This window comes from Agelaius phoeniceus, chromosome 21, assembly GCF_051311805.1.
Source record: "Agelaius phoeniceus isolate bAgePho1 chromosome 21, bAgePho1.hap1, whole genome shotgun sequence".
NCBI lineage: Eukaryota > Metazoa > Chordata > Aves > Passeriformes > Icteridae > Agelaius > Agelaius phoeniceus.
In genome coordinates, this window is record NC_135285.1 from 10784391 (window position 1) to 10803868 (window position 19478).

The 19478-nt window shown below is 50.5% G+C and overlaps 1 protein-coding gene across 3 annotated transcripts in view; it reads right to left on the bottom strand.

Moving 5' to 3' along the window:
- Window positions 1-19478, bottom strand: part of NR6A1 (nuclear receptor subfamily 6 group A member 1) — a 72119-nt gene that overhangs the window by 20662 nt on the left and 31979 nt on the right. Inside the window, exon 1 of one of the 3 annotated variants that reach the window (XM_077188912.1) lies at window positions 3589-3725. The exons of the other annotated variants lie outside the window; for them this stretch is intronic. Coding sequence (XP_077045027.1) covers window positions 3589-3616 — 28 coding nt within the window. The 5' untranslated portion in view covers window positions 3617-3725. Of the gene's footprint in view, window positions 1-3588; window positions 3726-19478 lie in introns of those variants that run through there. 3 annotated transcript variants of the gene reach the window in all.

Here is a 19478-nt window from a genome sequence, read left to right on the forward strand (position 1 = left end):
AACAAGAATAGCAATTTTTAAGTGAATAAGCCCTCCCTCCTCCCTGTCACCTCTCATCTCACTGATTCCTCTGGTTTCAAACGATACACAAGACAACACAGATTAGGACACAAAGCAATTGGTAAGAAATTGTTTCAAATACCTGTTTTATTTCAGAGAGAGAGCTGAGGAAGCTTCCCCCTACCCCCCTCCCCAATTTTCCTGACCGGTCTTACATTTAACAAACTCATACACGGGATATTCTGGCTTTGTTCTCCCAACCCATTGTAGCAGGGGCCACTAAATCAAACAGTTGCTGCTACGACAAAAGCACTCACAAAAATCTCAACCTCATCTTGAACCCTGAAGATTTTTATGGCTACTCCCTCACTAGCCCCTCCCCAAAGCCACATTAAAGGATGTATTGTTTTCAGAGGTCATGGTAGGTTTCATACCACATACAATGTAAATTCTCCAAGAATATGATGATGTTACACAAGAATCACAGAAGATGGAGTAAAAAAGAGAAAAAAAGCTCTCCTCATATATATTTTATAAGACAAACAGTAAAAGCAATACATTAAATTTTTCAAGAAACTGCATTTTGCCCTCAGCAAAATGAACAGTCTTGATAATTTTTTAAACAAAATTCCTGTGAATTTCCAAAAGGAAATATCTTACAATCCTGCTGAAACACACAGCAAAGACCCGACCAGAAAGCACTACAGCACATGGATGAGATTCTAAACCACACAGCAAATGAACTGAAGCATGGGGACACACATCCAACACAGCCCTGTCACTGCTCCCGCCTGTGCCAGCCCTGTGCAGCCCGTGCTGGCAGTGGCACTGCCACATTCCCGGAGGGGACCAGGAGCTGGCTGCAGGTCCCCAGGCTGCCAGGGGCTCACAGCCAGCCCTGGACACCCGACTGAAAACTCTACAGCAACTGCAGCTCCCTGGGAGATTCATCTTGGAAACCTGGTGGGGTTTTGGGGCAGCCGGCCTGGGGGATTCTCCATAGCGGTGCTTTACGATGGAAGAGAAACAAAGACTTTATTTCCAAAAGTAAGGCCAAAAGTGAAGGCACAAGCCCTCACCCGAACCCCAGAGCAGACAGTGCTGGGATTTGGCCTGGCTGGAAAGCAAGAGGGAGAACGAGAAAAGCTGCCACAGGCAAAACTTTCCATTTTTATAAGAGAACGTGAATTTACAGCTAAGAAAATCTTTTACGGCTGAAAAAAAAAATTACAGGCAACACTGAGCACTGCAATTCATTAATATATTTAACCTCTTTTCAGCTCTGTGCCAGTTATTTGCTTCTTGATTAACTGACCCTATTGCAGCCCCCTTGAGCTGGGTTTAAATCTCAAGCTGCTAAATACCAGCTGTTTGGGGAGGGGGGCGGAGGGGGAGATCTCACACATGTGTTACTTAAATCCCAACCGCATCTCACTCTCCTCTCGCCTCTGGTGATGCCTCGAACACAAACAAACGTGTTGGGGTTTCTTTTCCCCTTTATTTTTCCTAACGATGTTTTTCGTTGTCAATTTTTAGTTTCAAGAAAACCATCCTGCGAAATTCAAGCCCCAGAACTGGAGGAACTCCCCCCTCAGTGTGGAGCGCTGCATTGTCCAAACAAGCCCACCCCCAAACCAGGCGCCTTTGCTTCAGGGGCCTTTTTTTTTTTTTTTTTTTAACTTATAATCGATGAACACAGGGATTAAATTTTCTGCGCGTTGGCCCCTGCTCGGGCCGGCAGAGCCCGCGGCCGGGCGCACAAAGGGCCGGGGGTCCCGCTCCTGCTCCCCACCGAGCCCGCAGATGGGGGTCCCACCCCACGCTGGAGGCGGGCGAAGGCACCGCGTCCTGCCTGGCCAGCCCGGCTCAAAGAGCAGATTGTGCTGCCCCGGATCAGGCCGGCCGCGGTGAGAGCTGAATAGAATTAACCCTCTGTGAACTAAAACAAAAACATTTGTGTGCCCAGCTGGGAGAAAGGTTAATTTAAATGGACAAGCCTCCTGTAAAAAAAAAAAAAAAAAAAAATAGAGGAGAGCAAAGAGGAAGCCTGCAACCTTATTCCCTGTACTGTAAAAAGATGTTCTACTCACAGAGAGTCTCATTTTAAAAAGCAGCAAGTGAGTACTGGAAAGAAAAGAGGAGAAATGCTGTGCTAGAGGAATGGCCAGTGCATCTCTCTGGTTTCCCTTTCCAGTAATGAAATCCCAAACTCACAGTCTTATTCCACCCTGATTCCGTTTCTGCCCAAGTAGAGTTCAATCAAAAGAAAACCCCCATTAAAACACCCAGAAATCATCAGCTGCTCCTTTTCGGCTCCGTATAAATCAAGAGCGTGCAGCTGATGAAACCCATCACCCTTCCCCTGCCTGGGACACATCTCCATTTGCATATCAAAAACTCATCTGTGAAATGCAACTTCTCGCGGGCAGGGGAGCCCCGAGCGCGGCCCCGGCCCCACGGACCGCACGTCCCGGCGGGCGGGGGCTGCCGAGGGACACGGGGCGCTGCGGGACCCCCGCCCCGCTCCATTGTGCGGGACGGGGACAGGACGGATCCTTCACCCCGGCCGGTTGTTGCACAAAGAGTTTGGAACAAAAGCCCGCACACCAAAATGTGCCCGATGGCCGGGACCGCAGCTGTGGACACGCTCGAGGGTCTCGGTCGCGCTGCCCACGCTCACAGACCGGCTGCGAGTTCAGTCGCTCTCCCAAGTGATCAACTTTCGCTGATCCAATTTTAGCAAAAGAAAGCTCCGTGCGCGGTCCCTGCCCGCTCCGGCGCGGCCGCACGCTCTGGACTAACGACGGGGTTACACCGGTTTGCTTTTATTAATTGGGGCACTACAAAGCGGTAGGATGAAGCCCTGACTTACCTGCCCTAAAACCTATTCTCTTGGCCCTATCGAAGCTGTCTAGATGGGCAGCCACTGAGAAGGATGCTGAATTAAGAAAATCTGAAACTAACCCCACCCCCAGCAGTCCGGGCTGCGGGAGCAGGGCCTGGGCACAACAGAAACAGTGACTTCTCCAGCGTGTGCTGCCCAACACGCCATGCTCTCTCCTGAAATATTTCATCCTTACTCTGAAGGTGAGCTTTACCGCTGTCTTCAGTCACGGAGGGGAAAAAAGGCTGCAAATACCGGGGGGGCGGCGCTGGTCCCGGGAGGGCGGCCGGGCGCTACCGAGCGCCTCCGTGACCCCGATACTATCCATAATTAACGATACTAAAAAAAGCTCCTCCAGATGGTCGGAGGGATTAGGAAGTTTAAAATATAAACAAATTAAGCCACAAAACAAACTAATGCCCTTTTTTTTTTTTTTAATTGCATAATCCTGCTCGCAGCCCAGGGCTACGCTGCCCGGCCCCGCGCCCCGGGAGCCGTGAAAAGGCAGGAAAAGGGGAAAGCCCCGCACGGCTCCTTGTCCCCGCGGTCCCGGGCGGTCCGAGCCCCGCGGACCGAGCCCCGCACGCCGCACCCCGCGGGCGCCGGGACGGGGCGGCCCCGGGCCGGTAGCGGCGGGGGGCGGCGGCCCCGGGCCCGCGCAGCCTCCGGCGGCACCGCCCGGACAAAGGCCCGGCCCCGCTCACCTTCCATGCAGGTCGAGTCCCGCTTCATCCCCGGCCGGCTCCTAGGGCCGCCTCATGGCGGCGGCGGGCGGGCAGCCCGGCTCGGCCATCGCCGCCGCCGCGGGCCGCCCTATGCTAACGACGTGATGTCAGCGCCGCCCCCGCCGCACCGGCCGCGGGGGGGCCGGGCCCCCGCCCGCCCGGCAGAGCGGCTGAGCCACCGGCCGAGTGACCGAGAGACCGACTGACAGAGAGACCGACGGACAGACCGAGAGACCGACCGAGAGACCGACTGACAGACCGAGAGACCGACCGACAGACGGACTGAGCGACCGGTCGAGACTGACCGAGAGACTGAGCGACCGGCTGACAGACCGATGGTCTGACCGACAGACTGACTGACAGACCAACTGACCAACTGACAGACTGACCGACAGGCCAGCTGACCAACAGACTGACCGACCAAGCAAACGACTGACAGACTGACAGACAGACTGACCGCTGCCACCGCCGTGAGGCATGGCCTGGGCAGTGTCCAGCAGGCGTCAGATGCTGGCCATGCCCACCAAGCACTGGCCACTGGCCACCAGCTGTTGGCCACCAGCCATCACTACCAGCCACCCCTTGGCACAGTCCTTGCCAGGGAAGTTGAGAGCTCACTGAGGTGTGAAACAGATACCACTGACACACACACCAGCAAAACCCAGCGATCCCCAGCATGAAGGTTAAAGTTGCTCGGAGCACCTGTGGCTGCTCCATCCCTGGACCTGTTCAAGGTGAGGTCTGCACAAGTGAGACACTGGAGTTCAAATGGAACACAATAAATCACTGATTTAGCTGCCCATCTCAAAGCAGGTACCACTGGCAGCACTGGTCATGGTGAGCTCTTCATCAGACACAGCCACGTGTGCCTGCACCCGAAAATATTCTCATGAAGCTCTTCTGCCCCTTCATTCTCCCTCTGGGATGAACTCAGCCTGGGCTACAGTGCAGCTCATGTGTCCTTAGTGCCCAGTAAACTGTCCTGGTGTTGAGCTGTGTTTGACCAGCCCAAACCAATGCTCACCACACCATTTAAGGGAAGGCCCAAGAGCATTTCTGCTGATGCCCAATCCAACCTGTCATCCAGATGTCTGGATCTCTCAAAACTGGCTCTGCTCAAAAGGCACAGTTTGCTTCTGTTCCTCATCCCGAGGACTGCAGCACCCAACTGTGCTCTGAGAAATGCCTGGCTTAGAATAAACAAGGCTCAGAGGCAACAAAAGAGGTCATATTTCACTCCATCCCAAGCCTGAAATTTTATTGCTTTCTGGTGACATCCAGCAATGCAGGGCAGAGCTCAGTGGTGTCCTCCTGGCAGCCCGGGGCCCCTGCTCCAGCTGACCCTGCTTGGGCAGGGGATCTGGCCACCAACCCCAACCCCAACCCCAACTCCAATCCTTCCATGATTCTCTCTACTCATAATCCTGTTCCTAACCCAGCATTTCTGCACAGCAGGTGCAATTGCAGGAGCAAACTCTCTAAGCTTTGCTGATGCTGTAAATCTGTGCAGTTCTGTGTCAGTGAGACCCTCGTGGGACTGACGTCCCCTTGCCCACAGCCAGCAAGCCCGGGCTGGCTGAGGAGCTGTGCCGCCCTGGCAGCGCATGGCCAAGGTAAGGCAGCCCTGGCTGCACTATTGACACAGCTGTTTGCAATTGTGCTGCTCCCAGAGCTCCACATTCTTCATCCCCTGCGCGCCCTGAGCCGGCTCCCAGCACCCCTCGGAGGAGTGTGACCAGAATGCAGAGTGCTTATTTTGTAAAGCTGCAGCGTGGTGTGGACACAGCAGGCTGAAATGAAGCAACTTAATCTCCAGATAACACAAAGTTGCTCCCACAACTGCTGTTCAGACCCAAAACACAGACACACCAAGAAACCCCCAAAACAAACCCGCTCCCACACCCCTCCCCCCCAGTTCTGAAACTGCAATTATAGACCAAACCTGGCTGGGAAAAAATATAATTGTCCAAACAACCCAAATCTTCCCAATTATTCAAAACTCGCATTAAATACACACGGCAGTTCATCCACATGAAATCCTTAAGGGCAGAAAATAATTGAAATAATTGCAGAGATCCAAAACTATTCTGTAAAATCACAGGCCAGCTGGGAATGGGCAAAGAGATGGGGAAAAAGGAGTTCTGTTGTCTGACCCAAACAGCCACACAGTAAGTCTGGGCAAAAGGAAAATAAAGTAGCTGGTTCTTCTTTTAGCCTGTATCAGCCAATTCCCACCCCAGACAGAAAAGCCTGATGCTACTGTAACCAACATCTAAGAATTTATAACAACACCAGGTCGCAACAGTACAAGCCAAAAGCATGGCCAAAAAGTGGGCAAGTGGCACTGCTGCCTGCAAGGGATTTATTGTCCTGATGCTAAAGCCATAGGGGACAGGCACAGGAAGCAAGAGGAGGTCCTGTCCCTCTCCCTCTGCTCCCTGGTGATGTGCCATGAGATCACCATTCCAAAGAGAAGGAATTCTCAAAAGATGTGACTTTTTTCAGAAATAAGGAGACAAAGTGGCATCATGAGCCATGAAAACGGATTGAACAGTGCCAGGCCAGGCCAGCACAGCTCTCCCAGGACACTCTTTGCCAGTACCATCCCGTGTCACAGCCAATCCCAAAAACTTTGATGAAAACCCCGAATTTGGGCCGAGCGGGGTTGGCAGAGCTGTGTGGCCCCAGGACAGGGGCAGCCCTTCCTTGAGCTCTTGCTCTCCCACCCACGGCCACAGTTCCATAATTCCCCGTGCAGCAGCGGGGCTCTGCCCATTTTCATGACAATCGGGGCTCTGTTGTGTCCCCGCAGTTTGAGCCATCAGCCCCTTTGTGGCAGGAACAAAGTCCGGGCTGTGATAACAAAACCCAGCACATCTCGGCGCTGAAGGCGACAAACCCAGGGCTGCCCCCGCACCACTGAGCCGGCCACGGACCAAGCGACAGCACCGAAGGGGATTTGATTTCAAGCAACGAACAGATCCTAAGGAAATACCCGATCCTGGCTCAATTTTCACGTTACCAACAATGGTGCTGCTGGCAGCACCTCCGCAGTGCCTGAGCCCGCGTGGGTCAGCAGGAACCTGGGGAACGAGACCCAGCAGCCACAGCCAGAACCAGCCTGGTTTGCAAATGTGGCTGAAAAAATGATAAAAATTCAGATTAGCACCTCTCAACAGCCTCGGTACTGTGGATGTTACTGCTTTCAGGCACTGCAGTAAGAGAGCTGGTTGGAGGCAAACACAGCATGTACTTTCCCCAAAAGATCTATTCCACTCATTATGTATGCAGGTATTTCAGAGAAAAAATTTAAAAATTAATATTAAATTGCTTAGAGGAGCTATGGAAGAAACTGCAAGGAATGATAATAAACATCCACCTGATGTCTGAGCTGCTCTTGATAATGGTTTAACAGCAGATCAGGTAATTCCTCTCCTCCCTGGCGTTAAAGACACCACGAGTGTGGTGTTAATAATTCTCGTGAAGGTGGTCACATGGTGCACATAAAATTAAGCTATTTTCTCCTTCTTACTAGTTTGACAGGTCGTTGTGTAAATTGAATCCTTCTATCAATTTCCGGTTTTATCTGTTTATTTATATTTTTATTCACTTGGCTACCGAATTTGCCATCCCAGACAATTGAGTGGTTACGAGAAGCGTTTCATTGCACCTCGCTTGGTGGGTGACACACAGCAGAGAGCAGCTCTGTGTAACAGAGGAAAGGCAGGGGGGAGGTTAAGGGCTCCTCAGAGAGGTCACCTTCAGAGGAAAAAGGGAAAACAAATGGGATTGTAGGCATGGGAAGTATATGGTTTTACTGCCTTAGTGGGAAAGTACAAGAAAGGGGAATTGCAAAGGGAGAAGCTTTACATTTCTATGAGGAGGCAATCGAGCTCCATTCCCTTCCTACGGGATGGCTCCATCCATTCTAAGAGTGCATTTCCTGTGACTCCCAGTAACCAAATCAGGGCACACAGCATCAGGGCACACTGGAAAGCTGGGGACGTCCTTGGGCTGGGCTCTGGCACCAGGAGAGCCTCCCAGAGCCCCAGCACTGCATGGCTGGAGCAGCAGCGGGCCCAGGGCAGGGTCTGAGCCTTGCACCTCCTCCCTTGGGCAGCTGTTTCTGCCAGGGGTCGATATTCAGAGCCCACAGAGATGCAGCAGTGGGGCTTTGTCCTGGTGTGTCCCACCTACAGAACCACACACCCATCAGCCAGCGGGGACACAATGAGCCCAAACTCTTCATCCAAACCCAGGCAGAAGATGATGTTCAGCAGGGTGCAGGGACAGAGGAGAGGCCTGTAGGCCAGGAGGCAGAGAGTATCTCCCAAATTTGAAGAGGTGGGAAAATTCTGTGCACTAAAGTGATCAACTGAAAAGCCAAAAGATGACTTTATGTGAGATTTACACAAACTGCAACCACACAGATACACCCGGCCTGCTGCAGTTGCTGGTGTTTTTAATAATCGCAACAACAGCCCAAGTTTGTTATTATACTTGTAGTTATTTTAGTTCTGAACAGTATTTACAAATTCCAGCTTGGTGGTGAGCAGCAATTTTTTGTATGCCCAGGGAAAAACAAACTAACAGTGAGGACATTTCCTCAAATTTCAGGTCAGATGGCAAAACAAAGAAGAAAAAACCTTCAGAATTACAACTGCAGCAGCTTGGGAAGTTCTTTGGTGTTGGGGAAAGTCCTGTTTGGGAACATCCTGGCTGCTCCATGCCTCTCACACAGCATGAGCCTCGGCAGAGGGACGGGAGGTGGCACCGTGACAGCACAGAGAGACCCTCGGGATGCGATGCCGAGCAGCCCTGTCGGGCCGGGCAGTCACCGGCACAGAGCAGCGCTTGGATGCGTCGGGAAACACCGGCGGATCCGCACCCACGGCTTTACAGCGAGGGTAACCGCGCCCCAGGGCTCCGCTGCCTCGGGGACACGGGACACGGGCCCGCGGCTCCGTGCGGCCGGCGCTGGACGGGAGAGGGCAGCACCCGACCGGGGACACGGCGAGCGGCACGGCGGGACGGCACGGCACGAACACCGGCAACGGGACACCGGGAACGGGACGGCACGGCACGAACACCGGCAACGGGACACCGGAAAGGGGACACCGGCAACGGGACGGCACACCGGGAATGGGGCTGGGCACACCGGGAGCGGGGACAGCACAACGGGAACGGGACACCGGGAACGGGACGGCACACCAGGAACGGGACACCGGGAATGGGATAGCACACAGGGAACGGCACACCGGGAACGGGGCTGGGCACACCGGGAACAGGGACGGCACACCGGAGCAGGGCCGGGCACACCCAGCGGCCCCAGCCCAGCCCCTCCCGGGACACCGCCGGATCCCAGCCGGCTCTGCCCAGGCCGCCCCGAGCACGGCACCGATGCGGGCCCGGTAGCGATGGGGGCCCGGCACCGATGCGGGCCCGGTAGCGATGGGGCCCGGCACCGATGCGGGCCCGGCACCGATGGGGGCCCGGCACCGATGGGGGCCCCGCACCGATGCGGGCCCGGTTTCAGCCGCAGTTTTTGTTGCCTCGCTCCGGCCCCGGCGCTGCTCCAGCAGCCCGCAGCACCCTCCCGTCCCTTCCCCTCGCCTCCCCTCCCGTCCCTTCCCGGGGCCGCACCGAAGGGCCCCGCTCACCGGCTGGAGGGCGCTTCGGGTTCAGTCCTCCTGCAATCAGCCGCTCTGTCAGTAGGAGCAGCTGTTTAAAATGTCCCTTTCCGCTCCCAAACATCTTTAAGTATTCAATTTAACTTATTGAAGTTTGTAATCCTATTTTCCTCTTTTACAAGAAAAGGAAAAGCTGACCTAAAGTGTCCTTCCAAAGTTAACAAAAACGGGAACAAAATTATGGAGGAACTATCTGAGAAACCCTCAGACTTCCTCTTTGTACCCATGTAACCAGCCAAGAATACATCCATGCAGAAAACAGCATATTCCACTGAAAAAAACCACATCACCTGAACTCCCAGCTTCTGTAAGAACCTCCTGCAACACCTCAGCTTGGAGACTGAGTGATTTACCATCTACAACCATCTATAAACAACAATTACTTATTAAGATGAATTCAAGCTTAAATCAAATTGTGAAATGTCAAAATCTATGGAAAATATATTTATTAGAAAGGCAAGGGCAATTGAGGACAACAGCACAGGACAGCAGGAGAAATCACCACATTCAAAAAATCCTCCTCTAGAAAAATGCTCTCATCATTTTAAGTTTCTGCTGCTGTAAATGTGAGGAAAATGTCCCCATGAGCCACACAGTTTGTCCTGGCTGCAAGGTCAAATCTTTGTGTGTCCAGCAGGTTGTGTGCTTTCAGCTCAACGCTGCAGAGCAGAATGGTGCTGGGGAAGTTCTTTGTATCCTGTTCAGTGCTTTGGAGCAGCCTGGAAATCTGGGGCATTTCTGCACTGCTCCCCCCTCCTACTAATATTGGTTCCAATTCTGAACGGGGCAAGAGCTGAATCCTGAAAAAAACATATGTTACTGTCCTCCTCCTGCTAAACCAGATCCTCATGCTTTCCTTCTGATAAACTGGATAATGTATGTATCACCTGCACCAGCAGCTCCCAGGCCCAGATACCACCCACCCCAGTTAGCACGAGGTTCCAAATTAAGATGTACGTGACTGCAAAGAGCCAATTTTATTAGACAAACACTAGGGGAAAAAAAATCTTCCATCCTCCTCTCATTTGTGAAGCCACACAGGGCAAAGTATTCCCATGCCTATTCCTGACAGGGAGTGAGGCTGCCCCAGCACAGGGGCTGCTGCTTTGGGTGTAAAGACTGAATCAAACATGCAGTATTTAAGACAATTAGGTTTTCAAAGAAACTACACTAAACATTTCTTTCATGTGTAATCAAATTATGTTAAAGCAAAACTCATAATTTAAACCATTCCATTGGTCAGCTCCTATTTGTTTTCCCTGCACCCTCATTTTTGCTCCAGATCTGTCACATTACATTAACACCTTTCCTACTCACTGCCTACAGAAATAACAGCCTTCGACATGCCTGCACAATCCATTTGTCCTGCTCTAATTACTTTTTGACATAGCCTCTTCTGCTGTTATCTTGCCTTTTCTGACCTCTGCCTGTATTAAAGCCATTTAAAACAATCTTTACTCTCTGTATCTATTGTGATGTGTCTTACATGATAGTGCTGGAGTATCAGGCAGCGACATTTTGTAAATCAAATATTTAAATCCGTGGTAATACGATAACGTACTCGAGGAAGAAAGCCACAGCATAGTGGTAACAGCTACAACTGGCTGCTCACAACACGAGCCCCCAGGACTGCAGCACATATTCAGGATGAAATTTCTATTGTCATAAAACTGTTCTACATAAGGAAGCTGCTCAAAGATAAACGGGGTTTTCTGTGTACTGAGGAACTTCCCTTGATTTCACAAACAGGGAGGAAAGCAGGAGAAACTGAGGAAAGTGGTCATCCTGCACAAGAGAACCCAAACAACCTCCAGACAAATTGAGCAGACAGGAAGAGGATCAGGCAGGGTGCACCAACAATGCAACCCATGACAAATCACACTCTTCTTCAAACCCAGAGAAGAAACCATGAGTCTCTAATCCCAATATCCCTCTGTTTTCATCAAGCCCATTCAAAAACTGTGCCCTCATTTTCTTTTGTGGTGATTCACAGAAGATGAGCCTCTAATTACCAGCTACTTCCCCAGCTGAAGCAGAGGAGGATCTGCTCTCTGCCAAGTGTCTGCTGGGGAGTCAAGAACTTTTCCACATGGTGGAACTGATTTTCTGGATATCAAGTTGATCCCGACGTATGTATGTCTCACTATACAGTCTAACTACATCTTTACATGCTATTTTCCACATGATCCAGCCTTGTCCTCACTTAATTGGTATCTAGTCAATATTTCACTCACATTTCAAGAGATTCCTTGAACCTACATTTGCTCTGGTTAATTTACAGGTAATTATCCAGCTCACACCAAGTGTGGCCTTCTAGATCCAACCAGTGCAGACACAGGCACAGCTCTGCTGGGAAAGCACAGCTCTACACTTTGTCTTCCAGATGACAGCACTATAAAACCGACGGGGGACAAAACCAGAGTCAATTAAAATACATTAAATGCAACGCAACAATTCTATGATTTGTCATAGAGATTTTATTCCTTTGAATTCCTCTGACTGTGTCCTCAGGACATTAAATCCCACGAATGCTGTGGAAAGCTCTTCCCACAACACTTCCTTATGCTCATTTTTATTTTCCCCTTTCCTGTCAGCAGCCCTGACCACAAACCTCGGCCTCATTAAGGCATCTAAACAGAGAAGGGACCCGTGGCTGCACGGCCAGAGCAGGCTGCTGGGAAAGCAGGAGTGTGAGACGATGCTGTGCTGGAGCAGTGATGGAAAGGTTTTCCAGTGATGGTTTTCCACAGGACATTCAACAGCAGGAGTGGGTCATGCCCACAGGAGCTGCTGCAACAGGGAGGATTTAGGGCACCAAAAGCAACAGACACCAAGGAACCAAGGCCACAGAGATTCCCAAATTTCATGTCTTGTGAGTGAAGAGGCTCCAATTCCTCTGTCCAGTGCACAGAGCAGCATCTCCTCCAACAGGCTCCGGAGCAGCACCAGTCAGGGCCTTAACTCCTTGTGCAGGAACCTCATGCTCAGAGCAGCCCTGTGCTAGGACTGTGATCAGTCCTTAACAGAGCCTCTGAACTGCCTGCTGGAGGAATCCACCTCTCCCCTGACTGCCTGGGGACACGGCCCCGAATTAGGGGGGTTGATTTCCCCTCATTAAGCCTGTCCTGAGCTGCTCTCTGCAGGAACCAGCCTGGCCACAGCTCCCACCGTGGCTCCAGAGACACGCTGGAGCTCCAGACCCCAGCACGGCTGCTCTTCCTGGCTTTGGGAGGGGAAATGGCAGCTTGGCCAAACCAAACTGATTCCCCTGCAGTGCAGCCGAGCCCCACTCACAGCACAGACAGACAGACAGACAGACAGAGCTGCCCTGCTCTCTGCAGCCTCGCTGGCTGCCATAAATCCTCCCCAGTGCAGCACAGCGGGTTTAGCCTGAGGGATCCTCTGCAACGAGAGGAGCTGCAAGAAATCTGAGAGGGTTTGAGAGGAAACATGTAAGATTCAGATTTGAAATTAAAATGATCTGCCCCGACAACAGCGCCTGGATTTCTGCATTAAATTTTTGACATTCCAATGGCATGATATGTTCGAGCTGCTCACCCAAGATAATCCCACGCGTTTTTTTAGGAGTTAAAAATTAAAATCTGCATTAGGGTTTTTATCATACATCTTGGAAACAAGGCAAATAGAAAACTCCCAGTGCTCACCAGCAGGCATCTTATCAGCAAAACTGCGGGGCTCTTTGTGCTGTGTTGTGATGACTTTGCAGCACACGTACTCCTGAAAACAGCCCCTGCTACTCACAGGAGGCACCCTGGATGCTCAGCCCCACAGATCTCACCGTGAGAGACACACATCTCATGGTGTGTCAGAACAGCCCAAATCACACTGAGAGAGCTCCTACACCGGATTTAGCAAACTGCACTTGCACTACGTCCATAGGAGCAAATGTAATATGTTAGACAAGGGCCACACCAGGGTTATACACTCAGTATTTGCTTAAATCAGGAATTAGACTTATGACTTCTAGAGATATGAATGTCACTTAACCAAACAGAACATAAATACCCACAGGACAGCGACCCTCTTCTTTAAAGGAAAAAACATCCAGCTTTTCCTGTGTGAGTCTTGCCAAAGACTAATTGCATTATTGCTTGTTATTTGCAACAAAACATAAACATTTTCCTTATGCCCTGAGACAGCAGTGACAAAGGAACCCGTACACCCTCACCTCAATACACGCTACTCTGATCTAGCCTCATCCACCCACTAAATTGCTCCAAAGTTTGCTTGCACATATTCTCTGCAAGTCCAGGGAGAAGCTGCTTTCTGCACTGGCAGTACAGCAAACAGGGTGACAGTCTAACATGGTGTCCTGCTGAGATCCAAGAATAGCAATGCCTTAAAAGGCAGCGATGTTGAGATCACAAGGAAAAGAGAATTAGGGCACAGCTGTGGAGTTCTGTAGGCTAAAACATAGACTCAATATGTCAGAGAAAATTAAATCACAAAGCTACATGTAATTTCTAGTCTCATTTGGAACTTTGCTGTAGCTGTGCAGAATTTGTGCTCGGGTCATACATGTGAGTCTCTGTGTTTCTGCACACAGAAATAAAGCGTGAAATTAATTTAAAAAGATAAAACAAAGGAATTGAATGCTGCAGTAACACAAACAGCTATGTTTGGAAGGATGTGTACATGCTACTGCAGCTCACACACGGTTCTGTGGGCAGCTCTGGAGGCCAGACAGCTAAGCCCCAGACCAGCCTGTGACACAGCCTCACCTGCAGCACAAAACAAAGGCAAACTGATCTGGCAGATCTGAAAAATGCCTGTTTTCCTGCGGTTATCAGATAAGTGAAAGGGACCCTTCCTCAAAATTGAAGGTACGAAAAGTGATAACAAACTTTAGCATATGCTTTTCCCCTTGAAGATGTTACATTTCTCAGAACAGTCTGTAGATACAAATTTGTCGATATTTATTTATCCTTGAAGCCCAGCACCAGCTTCTACTCTGAAAGCATTCAATATCCAACAGAATACAGTCCATTATCCTCTGCCAATATCTACTATCTCAATCTGCGTCCAGCTAATGAATTTTTGGGATGTCAGGGTCTGTGCCTTGAGCCCGGAGCTTTGTGCCCTCCCCAGTGCCCTCCCCAGTGCCTTCCCTCAACTCCAGAGCTTCTCTGCTCCAGAAGGCACCGTGGCAGAGACCAGCACAGAGGGGTTTATGGCAGGACTGTGGGTTCCACGGCAGTCCCTGGATGAAAAGCTGACCTTTAGGCAGAGCAGGAGGGGCTCTCCCAGCCCAACCTGGACCCACGGAGCAGCCGAGCAGTGCCTCACCCCACAAGAGACCAGGCTTTACCTGACCAGCAAAATTACCTCTTTAAAAGGCTCTGAAGGCCAGGGACAGATAAGAGAGAAGACAGAGGAGATAAGGCAGCTGGCGACAAGGGAGCAAGACTGATTGGGATGAGGTGTAGATAGCCAGGCTTTCCTAAATCCCTGCTACTTGAGCACTACTGTGGTACAGAACAGCAAGAAAGCAGAGGTTGGAAGCTGCACGTAATTACAACTGTGTTTAGCTAAGTGTATTTCCTGTGGAGCTCACAGAGCACGGCTACACTCAAAGCTGGTGTGTTGGTATCAGCCCTCCTTTGTCCCTAAAGAGGGAAATTATACCTCTGATTTGTATATAAAGTTCAATAGCTGCTAATGGCTATGCTTGAGCTGCAGACAGAGCTGTGGGCTGACATCTCCGGGAGTCAATTCCTACGAAGGGTTAGTACATTAAGAGATTTTACAAAGGGGGAGAGCTCAGCAGCCAGGAGACAGGGAGAAGTGAAAACAAGGCAGGGAGGGCTGTGCAGGGGCAGCCCGGTGGGCTCGGTGGGACGAGACCCGCGTGGCCCTTGGTCTGCCTGGTGAGTGCCAGCCCTGCCCACAGCAATGCAGCCGGGGGATCACTACGGTCCGTCCAACCCAAGCTGTTCCACGATTCTATGACCCAACTCCTGCCGGAGTTGCAGAGCGGCGTGCACGTGGCAGTGCTCGGGAGAAGGAGGAATGCACGGCGATAGCCATCACATGGCAGGAGACAGCGCGGCAGTGCGGGTGAGCAGCAGGGACGGGCTGTGTGAGCGCAGCCCGCAGCGATGGACGGGGGAGAGCTCCTCTGGGAACTGCCGGCAGCGGGAAGGGTTAACGGGGCAGCTCCCGGGCTGAACGCAGGGACACACGTGCACACCGCCATCTAATGAACACGGAAAATGCCAAATGCTGCGGGGGAATTGCCTCTCCCGAGCAGACCTGGGTGTTACCTACTCTAGGCACGGCCCGGTTCATACATGTGCGATGTTCTTCGCAAAGAGCCGCGTGGCGCGGGGAGCAATCCCGGGATGAGGATGCAGAAGGAGGTCACGATTCCCCGGGATGTCTCCGGGAGCGGAGGGAGCCCGCACCGCACGCGATCCCCATCCCCGCCCGGCCCGGCCCCGCTGCCCTGACCCAGTTTCCCGCAGCATTTCTGCATAGCGACAGAGGCCCGGGCAGGACAGCGGCACCTCCCAGCCCACGGCTTTCTCCGTGTCCGGCCGCTTCCATTGGATGTGCCCGGCCTTTACACAGGCATTGCACATGAGTGTCAGTAAACACAGGAAGAGAAGGAATTAGAACAACAACAAAAATCCCGTTCTCGTTCACAGAATACCCCTCGGAAGTAGATACAGGGCTGCGAGAGTGGCTGCGTGAATATCCATGCCATGGATCCTCCTTGGGAGAAGCCTGGCAGTTCACTCTGGCCAAAAAGCTCTTTTAAAGGGACTTTGCTCGTTTCTGGCTCGTCTGAGCATTCCTGTTGCCCTGAACCATTCCTGCCCTTTCACTTCCACCAAAAGGAATCCTATTTATTGAGCCACCCAGAAGATTACAATTCCTTCATTACCCCAGCCAAAGCTCTGGTGCTGTGAGGAAATGCATTTTCCCACCCCAAGCCCCACAGCCCTCACGTACTGTCCTATTTCCTACTCCCTCAGTCCCTATGGAATTACAGTGTATTGACTGCAGATATACTGGCAGTTCTGATGTCATCTCCAGGCTTTTTCTTTTAAATTTTTTTTTTCCTAGGTGAAGCATCTTTATTTCTTCTGTTCTGAAATTTTGCACTGAAACTATAACAAGCCAAAAATCTCTTCAATAGGAAATTTCACAAACGGAGGATTATGACTTCAGCTCCAGAATAAGCAGCAGGAGCAGATGGAACTCTTCAGAAACAATGATTCCATTTTCATGCAAATTTCCTTAGTAGTTAAAAAAAGACGACGAAGAAAAAAAACCACCAAGATATCAGAATGGTCTCTAAATGGAAGATTTTTGAATGATGCTAAAAGCAAAGGGCTGGTAGCTCTCCAGAGTCCCAAGCATTTTAGCAGCAGCCAGGGTGAAAAAAAAAAACCCGTGACAAACTAAACCCAGACTCCATCCCCACTCAGAGTCAGGATAAGGGAAAGGGAAAATGGAGTGCATGTGTATTTTAGTTTTATGATTTTCAACATCCTCGCCTTTGTGCTAATGCACACTTCAGAGCTAATTCTTATGCTCTTTAGGAGCACAGGCTTCATTCATGAAGCAGCATGACAAAAATTCTTTATCCACTTGATGACTACAGAAGGTGACAGGCACCGAGAAGCAGCCAGCCACGGGGACCCTGGCAGAGTGCTAACCTGCAGCGTCCTCCTCGAGGACAGCGCTCCCCTGATTGCAGGAACACAGGCATGCATATTTCATAGCCCAAGTGTGGAAACCCAGCCAATTCTTTTGTTATTAATACTGGCAGCATACCTTAAAAAACAAAAAAAACTCAAAAAACAGGGTTAGCAGACCCCGTTTCTGGCTCTTCTAGTGACTTCTTACTCAGTTTTGGTCTTGTGCCTTACTTTCCCCCTTGTGTTTACTCCCCAGGCAAGAGAATCCGAGCTGCTCCCTCACTCAGTGTGGTGAGGACAAGTGGCTGTGCCCAGCAGAGTGACTGTGCCACGCTGTGGTGCCAGCCACTGTCCTGAGGTGCACACAGCACACACACTCTCCAAAGTAAAGGCAGTACTTGGGCAGGCCCAGGGAGTTCCACTCTCAGAGGCCACTTTCACGCTGAGGTTTCAAAGGCAGGAGGATGAGCAGGAATGCAGCAGCCCAGTGCTGTTTGTCAGGGGGAAATTGCAGCCAGGCCCCTCGTGGGCAGAGCTGCAGCCACCAGGACAGATCCCTCGGACCAAAGCCAGGCATCCCTCCTGCCACAGCCGCGCCCTGATGCTGCTCCTGATGCTCTGCAGCGAGGCTTCACAAATGCCCATCAATTCTATCAAACAATTTCTATCTCACTCCATTTCACATTGATTTTTTAAATTAATTTTATCCTTCCTTTTTCATGTAAAAGGGACACAAATTTGGCTTCAAATAAGGCTGCCAAGAGTAAAGGCCTCTGAGCCATGTGTTCAATACCAAGAATACTTCTGTTTAATCCCATTCTACCTACACTTATCCCTTTCATCATGTCACTGGCCAAATCTTTTCACTTTGAATTTGCTCTCAAGCTGAATCTCTTTCCTTCCTCATCAAGTTAGATGGATTTAAGCAATGACAGCTACCAAAAGGACAGGGCACATACAAAATAACTCCAAAAATGGGCTCAAAAGGTTTATTTTCAATCTCTTCCCTTGCTTACTTCTTAGCAGAGGATGTAAAGAAACAATTTCCTCGCTTAATCCCTCCTTGACCCAAATTAACTTTTTCCAAACTATTTTCTTAAATAATTTCTTTATAGTCTTGCCTGAACTAACTTGACAATAGGCACATCTCAGTCTCCCAAGGAAAGGAAGAGAACAGCAATGGGGAGGGATAAGAAGATAATTTAGTTGGTCTGACCAGCAAGGTCTCATTGAGAACGTGCTTTAAAGTGTTTTATTCTGTCCTCCCACACTGGGGTGGTGGAAGGGGGGAGGTTCAGATTAACACTCTGGATTTCTCTTTATTTCTCAATAAAGATGACACAGCAGGGAAAAAAGACATGTATCCTTCAAGCCCCCACTTCTTCAGCTGTTGGTCTTTGTGGTACGAAGAGAAATGAGACCCATCTGCCCTGGGTCTTGCCTGTCTGGATCAGCACACTGGATCTGACCAAACTCATGGGAAGTCTTCCTTCCTCCCTCCCCTATCTTTTCACAGCCTTTCTCCAGGATTGGAACTGCCAGAAAGACTCGAGGATAACTGGGGGAAGCACAAGGCATTGCCTCTCCTTTAAATGCCTCAACAGATCTCCATCGCTTTTCCATTTTGACTTGGGTAAATTCTGAGCAGCAAAATGTAACACAGAGTTGATGACAGCAGTGTAAAATGGCTGAAAGGCTGAAAAGTGGGTCAACCCCCACCTCGTGCCCCCAGCCCCATCAGCACTGACAGGGTCCTGCAGGGCCCAGCTCCGGCTTGGAGGAACAGCCGCGCCTGCAGTGCCCTTGCCTGGGGAACTCGCTCTCCACGGCTGCTCCAGCAGCTCACTTCCCAATGGGAAATGATGTTTTCCATGGATTTAGTGAAACATGGTTCTAATTTAGCAATCTCCACGTTCATCCCACTGAGCAGGACTGAGTGTTTTGAGAATGAGAGCAAAATAATTAGGACGAGCCTCAAAATATTCAAGTGACTCAAACTTTTGAAGATCACCTCTGATGTGGGGACAGAAGGAGGCACCTGGAGATTGGCATGTGGTTGTGCTTATACACTGTGCCAAAACCCTGCTCCCTTTTCCAGACCCTAACATTTCACATTTGAGGACTTCTACAGTATTTCTGCTAATCTTAAAATGGGTTCCATAGCTGTTCAAGACTTTGTAAAGCCCATATTACCCTCAAAAACAATCTTATGGATTCATTTTTATTTTTCATAAATATGATCAAAGATACCATGTGTTTTGCAGTCAGAAGCCCACTCTTACCTCAGCAAGCACCAAAATACATATTTTAACAACTGCATCAACTGTGCTTCAGGAATGTAACTAAATGACTGAAGAAATGAAAGAGAATCCTCAAAAGAGGAGGCAGACAGGAAGCTGTCTGGGAGCTGGAGAAGGCACTACAAGGGTGATTGTGGGCAGAATGGACAGCAGATAGGAGTTATCTCCTTCACACTCATGCCAGGGAGGTGGGAACCTCTTCATCCACATCA